Genomic DNA, 6,554 nt, shown 5'->3' on the forward strand with positions numbered 1-6,554 from the left:
CCCTTGGTTGATTTCAAGGCTTCAGGAGTCTGTTTATACAGCAGATGTTATTTATAGATTCATAGATTGTATGGCATTATATTCTAAAGCATTCAAAGCATCTTGCCTTTTATGCTGCAGAATAGAAGATTAGCTAGTCACATGCCACGATCCTAATCCACCCTGACACACAGCAACACTTGAACACATGCACATGAACACATGTAATCGTTGGTGCACACACACACACACACACACACACACACACACACACACACACACACACACACACACACACACACACACACACACACACACACACACACACACACACACACACACACACACAAAGCTCTTCGGTTTTCTGTGTGGGCTGGGGGTATTAACAGTATCGCCGTCTATCGCCGTCTGTTGTGGGGTGGACAGCATGTCAATGAACAAAGACATAAATGGCTAACATTTATACTCTAAGGTAAGCCCTTGTCCAATTTATATCTAAAGTTGTCTACGCAACAGTTTTGGTAGTGAGTATGGATAAGTTGTTCTTCGTTCATATATGTGTCCTAATCAAACAATATATACTGCCAGTCAGATCTTGACATTAAGAATGCCACAATGCACCAAATGTGTTGGTCTTGCCACAGAATTTAAACTGTGTGTGTGTATAGTATAGACGGTAAATATATGTTAAATATCTTGTTTTAGAGCTCTGTTGTGTGGCCAGTGGTCATCTGAGGCCAGGCTGACTGGTAAAACTGTTATTATCACCGGAGCCAACACTGGTATTGGGAAGGAGACTGCTGTAGACTTAGCTAAAAGAGGTTGGTAGGCTTCTACTATCTTGATAAGATATAGCCCAAAAAAAGTTTTTCATTGTAACTTTTGTTACAACAGCTGCAGCACATCTATCCACCTCTGTCTATGCATCTCCCTCTCTCTCTCTCTCTCTCCCCCCCCCCCCCCCCCCCCCCCCCAGGTGGAAGGATCATCATCGCCTGTAGGGACATGGGGAAGGCTGACTCAGCAAGAGCAGAAATTGTTGAGCGTTCCGGCAACCCGGATGTAGTGATCAGAGGTCTGGACCTGTCTGATAGCAAGTCCATCCGTGAGTTCGCTCAGATCATAAACAGGGGTACGCTCTTACATTTGTCCCATATCTAGTCAGTAATACATATCTATTGAATCAATAATTATCAATCAAGAATGCCTAAAGACATGAGAAATGAACCATAATTTCTCCAGTCAGTCCGTTCATGGTATTGTGTTTGGCAGAGGAGCACCAGTTGCACGCCCTCATCAATAACGCAGGCGTGATGATGTGTCCGTACGCAAAGACCGCAGACGGATTTGAAATGCAGTTTGGAGTCAACCATTTAGGTAAGACACACATGAAAGCTATTTGGGGTCAAGCTACTGCAGTGTTATAGGATTATCATTACAAGGACCCTGTTATAAGATACTGCCATTCCAACAACTGTTGGAATGTACACTACTGCGGCCTAGAAGTTTGTTCATATTCAGAAGGCACCCACTGCCCTGTGTGCGTGTGTATGTGTGTGCGTGCATGCATGTTTCCCTGGGTGTGCGCATATGTTCGTGTGTATGCGTTCATTCTTGTCTGCATGTTTGTGTGTGGGTGTGTATGTATGTGTGAGACCCTGTAATAGTTAGGGTGTCTTACGGCTGTTTGCTCAGGTTCAGGTCGGATAGGCTACCACGACCCCTGACCCTGCCCATTGTAACAATTATTAAAGAAGATTGCCCAATGGATTTATAGAGAACATAAAGGAAACATAACAAGATGAATAAACCCTTCCAGAATATTGATTACAACATTACCAAATGCTGTTTATATAACACCATCCCTCAATGCTATCCTTCAAACAACACTCTCTAAGATGCATTTTTAACCAGCTTAGTCAAAACGTTCAAAATACAAATGAAAGCCAGTTGGTTCATGTTCCTTCACCTGCTAGGTCACTTCCTGTTGACGTTCCTGCTGCTGGAGCTGCTCCAGCGCTCGGCTCCCTCCAGGATCATCAACCTCTCCTCCATGGCCCACGCCTGGGGGCGGATCCAGCTGGAGGACGTCCACAGCGAGCGGAGCTACCACCCCAGGCGGGCCTACGGCCAGAGCAAGCTGGCCAACATCCTCTCCACCAGAGCCCTGGCCAGAAGGCTGCAGGGTCAGTGCTCAGTGTGTTCCCGTTTTGAGCCCCACTTGTGTGTGGCTCCTCAGTCGCTCTTCAATGCATCCCATTGATTGTTTTCACTCGAAAGTCCCTTGCGAAGACCAAAGAATGCAGTTAAGTATATGTAACGTTAAACTAACCTCTGGAGTAATTAGAAATCGGCTTACTAGTTGGGCAATCCGATGCTCTTTTACTCCTATCAGAGGTATGTATGACGTTTCTTCATTTGAAAGTAATTTGCAATCATTAGGTTTCCGTAACAATCATGACAAGTGACCTGTCATGATTGTGGTGATCTGACACAGACAGTGGAGTGACAGTGTACGCCGTGCACCCGGGCATTGTGCGCACGGAGATCAAGAGGCATATGAATCTGGCGCTGCTCATCTCCTGGAAGATCGTACGACCGTTTACCAAAACCATCCAGCAGGGGGCCCAGACGACCATCTACTGCACCGTGGAGCCGGACATCCAAAGTGGTGGATACTACTGGTGAATAAGCATGCTTAAAATATAATTCAGTAAAAGAGTCGGGCTTGGATCAGGTGCACATCCGTTATCACATCCACATATCTAAAATGCCTTGGGTTGGCCTGGCTGGAACCACTGCCATAATTCATATACAATGGAAAAGAAGCAGTTTCTTTTTAAACCTAACCCTCTTCTACTTCTCTAATAGTCTTCACAACACCACTTGTAATGTATTTCAGAACTTTGCTTTTCTAATATTTGAGCCCATCTCTATTAGTTGAACTCACAATTGACCAACACAAACTAATTTGTCGCATAACACTTTCCTACACTTTCCTTTCAGTGACTGCAAATTGTCCAGCTGTACCAGTGCAGCAAGAGATGACGTCATGGCTGAAAAGCTTTGGGAGCTCAGCTGCCAGATGCTGGGAATCACCTGGGAGTGACCTGGGAATCACCTGGAAATGACCTGGGAAACACCTGGGAATGACCTGGGAATCACCTGGGAATCACCTGGGAATCACCTGGGAGTGACCTCACCTTACCTGCTGCCCTGTCCAGAGATGAAGAGGGAGTCATCTGCGTGGTCATCAGCTAGGAGAACAGAGACACAAGTGATAATTGATCAACCCTGCAGTTCGCCCTTTTTCTGATTGATAAATCATAGATTTACATGAATGTACTGCAAAATTATTGAATTGTTGTGATTGTGCGCTTTACATAATGCAGCATTCACAGAATCTGATGTTTTTTTCTGTAGGGATATCAAACAAACCATGCTCTGCTATTCCACCAAAGTGGAGAGAGGCAGACTATAAATGCTGATGGTGTAGAGGAGATTAGTACGAGAGTATATGTCGAATAATAATATAATTCGTACATCATGTCCGGTAATCATCATTAAAAAATAAAAAAGTCGACATAAAACCGAAATTCCTGACTTTGAACCTAGGTCTGAATCCGGACAAACTCCGCTATCAACTGATTACCTGACAATAATTCACCTTTGATTGCATTTGGTTCTTCTAAAACTAGAGTAGAGCAAAGTATAATTGATGGAGCAACGGTGCCATCTAGTGGAGTTTCTCACCTGACCATACGACCAAAATGATAATTTAGATAAATAAAAAACTAAAGCAGTCACAATTCCATTTTACGCTTTAGTCAGACAGGTAGGCTTACAGAACCCTTTGAGATTATAAACGTTATTTCAACAATCCGGCATAAATACACACGTATGGAATAAAAGCATAAAACAGCGATTTGGGAAATGCGTGCGGTCTTTACGTGCGTCATGGAGATGGGGGAGTGGACACAGGATATGCTAAAGTGCGCACGCGCAAGTCAACGTCAGCACTGGAACCCTAAACATACGTGGCTCTAGCTCTACGTGGACTGGTTTACAACTCAAGACAGTTGACATTATCCTCGGAGAAGGCATCTAATTGCTGCAGTGAGTATTTGTTGATAACTTAACATTTTATTCAATTTTGCCTTCACAATTGTGATCATTGTGTACATAGTGGACGGGTCTAAAGGAATAATCAAGTCCTGTGTAGCTAATATTGACTGAAATGAATGATGAACTGGCGTCGATCTGTCGCTGCAATTCACCTTCCATTTTTGCTATGTATGTTTCAGCCAGAAACCCTGAACAAATCACTACCAAGATGGACCAGATAATGCAGTTTGTGGAGCCCAGTAGGATGTTCGTCAAGGACTCCATCCGTCTGGTGAAAAGATGTACCAAACCGGACAGGAAAGGTAGGCCTTCCTAGAAGAGAATCATATGGAATGAGAAACAACCAGAAACACTATGTGACGATCATTTAGTGGATAGGAAATCTTTCAGATATGTTTTTTCTTTCTTTCAAACTGACAATGTCTTTGAATGTTATTCCTCTCAGAGTTTCAGAAGATCGCCATGGCCACAGCGATAGGATTCGCAATCATGGGCTTCATCGGATTTTTCGTGAAGCTTATTCACATCCCCATCAACAACATCATTGTGTAAGTGAATGATCCTGTGACACTTTAGGACCGCCTTATCCTAGTAGAAAGTAGATAAAACATAAAACAAATGTGTTATACCTCAGTGTTAACACATTTGTATAACACAACACAACTACAGCCTGGAACGAGAATCCTTTACGGGTTTCCCTCAGAACAATTATACAAACAACACCTATTCAACCCCTATTCAACCCCTATTCAACCCCTATTCAACACCTATTCAACATCATTTCATTAGGAGCTCAAAATAAATGTGAATACAAGTAGAAATGACATTTGGTCCAGAAACGAAATCCATCTCAACCAAAATATAATGGTAAAAGATGTGTCATTTCTTTTTCGCCTCTGCTTCCCGCAGTTGTCTTATTAGCTCTGTGTGGTTAGTCCCACGAAGTGCAGCCCTCACCCCCCACCACTGCTAGTGATGTTGAAACATTAATAGGGTTGTCTTTGCTTCAATTTCCACATGGTCAAACCCAGTTTGTGTATAGATCCATTCCACACACATATTGGGCTTGTTGTGACTATGAACAAACATTCATGTGACTCATTATCTCTCTGTTGATCTTCTTCTAACAACCCGTTGTCATGTTTTGTGTTGCAGTGGTGGCTGAACTGGTGAGCCTGACCAGTGCACCATCAACCTGACCAGTGCACCCATCTACTGGACCAGTGCACCCATCTACTGGACCAGTGCACCCATCTACTGGACCAGTTGTCTGGAAATGGACCACAGGACAAAAGCGCCCTCCACCATTATTCTCCAAGCACCACAATGTGTTGCTTTTCTGCTGTCCATTCCTTTGGCTTGTAAATAAACATACATTTTTTAAATGTGTTGTTATTCATTGAGCATGACAAGAATATTCGTATACATGCAGCAGCTAATATTTTCTCAGCTTTACTCTGAATTATTGGTGTTTCTGTAGGCAAAAATAATGGGCACAACCTAGGTACTAAACACGACTTACAACCAATCACACAATCAAACACCGTATGAACTAATCAACCCTCAAACACAGACAACAGAGGTTATCATGCAAGGAAACATCAACAGAGGAATGGCTGTCAATTGATTTACCTTGAAAAGATTCCAAAAGTTATGCTATTCTTCTGTTTACATGAATAAGGCTCTGGGGTTTTCCTAACAGTGAGCTAATTCACCCTCAGTTAATGTGTAATATTTGCTCTTGAATAATAACTATATATATATATATATATATATATATATATAGTTATTATTTGAATGCATTATTCACCTAAAAGCTATTCCAAAAGGAGCATCCACTCAAAGAGAACACAATGATGAAATGTATCATCTAACAGAAAGGGTGGGTACTGCAGCATATGGTCATTCTCATTCGAATGTTATGTGATCTTCAGAGTAATCGGAACATCCATTGCTTGAATGAGTTTTCCTAATAATACAAATATATTTTATCTATCTTTTTCTCCCACTTGAAATCCTCCAACGTCACACAATTCGTCACATTTTTGGGAGAAAATTGGGAAACTAAGCAGAAAATGTTCCCCATAGTCAAATGTTTATCGTTTAGGATTTAAACTAAATCTGTGAAGTCGCTCTCACGTATATATATATTTTTTTTTTTTAACCCTCATTAATGTCTCTCTCCTTTACCATTGAACCTAAACCCATGCAAATCGACCCATACGTGACACCGCGAGGTGGGATTGGGTTCTGCAGAGAATTTGCAATATGTTACAGCGGTACGTTTTGGTGTATGCTCGACGGACCGTACCACTAGATAAGATATAGGGGTGGAGCCAACCAGCAACAACAACCCCCAGCCAATTCAGCACCTGGATAGCTCCTGTCGATTTATTAGGCGGCTTCGTCTCCATTCCAGTTGGGCTACGTTATCTGACAATGCCGTTGGA

The 6,554-nt window shown here is 42.5% G+C and overlaps 3 protein-coding genes across 3 annotated transcripts in view; all 3 read left to right on the forward strand.

Moving 5' to 3' along the window:
* Positions 1–363: 363 nt before the first annotated feature.
* Positions 364–3,918, forward strand: LOC130387635 (retinol dehydrogenase 12-like). Its single transcript, XM_056596827.1, has 7 exons — positions 364–451; positions 685–800; positions 956–1,111; positions 1,252–1,356; positions 1,956–2,165; positions 2,477–2,663; positions 2,986–3,918. Exons 1-7 carry the CDS (start codon positions 429–431, stop codon positions 3,086–3,088), a joined length of 900 nt encoding a protein of 299 aa, XP_056452802.1. The 5' UTR covers positions 364–428; the 3' UTR covers positions 3,089–3,918.
* Positions 3,919–3,959: 41 nt separating this feature from the next.
* LOC130387649 (protein transport protein Sec61 subunit gamma-like) lies at positions 3,960–5,497 on the forward strand. Its single transcript, XM_056596849.1, has 4 exons — positions 3,960–4,095; positions 4,284–4,406; positions 4,550–4,652; positions 5,260–5,497. The coding sequence occupies exons 2-4, from the start codon at positions 4,313–4,315 to the stop codon at positions 5,267–5,269; spliced, it is 207 nt and encodes a 68-aa protein (XP_056452824.1). The 5' UTR covers positions 3,960–4,095; positions 4,284–4,312; the 3' UTR covers positions 5,270–5,497.
* Positions 5,498–6,502: 1,005 nt separating this feature from the next.
* cntnap2b (contactin associated protein 2b) overlaps positions 6,503–6,554 on the forward strand; it is a 27,330-nt gene continuing 27,278 nt past the window's right edge. Inside the window, exon 1 of the mRNA XM_056596788.1 lies at positions 6,503–6,554. This exon is cut by the window's right edge and continues 400 nt beyond it. The gene's annotated coding sequence lies outside the window, so the exon portion shown is untranslated.

This window comes from Gadus chalcogrammus, chromosome 8 (genome assembly GCF_026213295.1).
Source record: "Gadus chalcogrammus isolate NIFS_2021 chromosome 8, NIFS_Gcha_1.0, whole genome shotgun sequence".
In the NCBI taxonomy this organism is placed as follows: Eukaryota; Metazoa; Chordata; class Actinopteri; order Gadiformes; family Gadidae; genus Gadus; species Gadus chalcogrammus.

Coding starts and splice junctions, on each gene's coding strand:
- LOC130387635 (XM_056596827.1), top strand. CDS start 429: ATGGCTAACATTTATACTCTAAG. Junction 452..684: donor GCTAACATTTATACTCTAAG/GTAAGCCCTTGT, acceptor ATCTTGTTTTAG/AGCTCTGTTGTGTGGCCAGT. Junction 1,357..1,955: donor GTTTGGAGTCAACCATTTAG/GTAAGACACACA, acceptor TTCACCTGCTAG/GTCACTTCCTGTTGACGTTC.
- LOC130387649 (XM_056596849.1), top strand. CDS start 4,313: ATGGACCAGATAATGCAGTTTGTGGAGCCCAGTAGGATGTTCGTCAAG. Junction 4,407..4,549: donor TACCAAACCGGACAGGAAAG/GTAGGCCTTCCT, acceptor TATTCCTCTCAG/AGTTTCAGAAGATCGCCATG.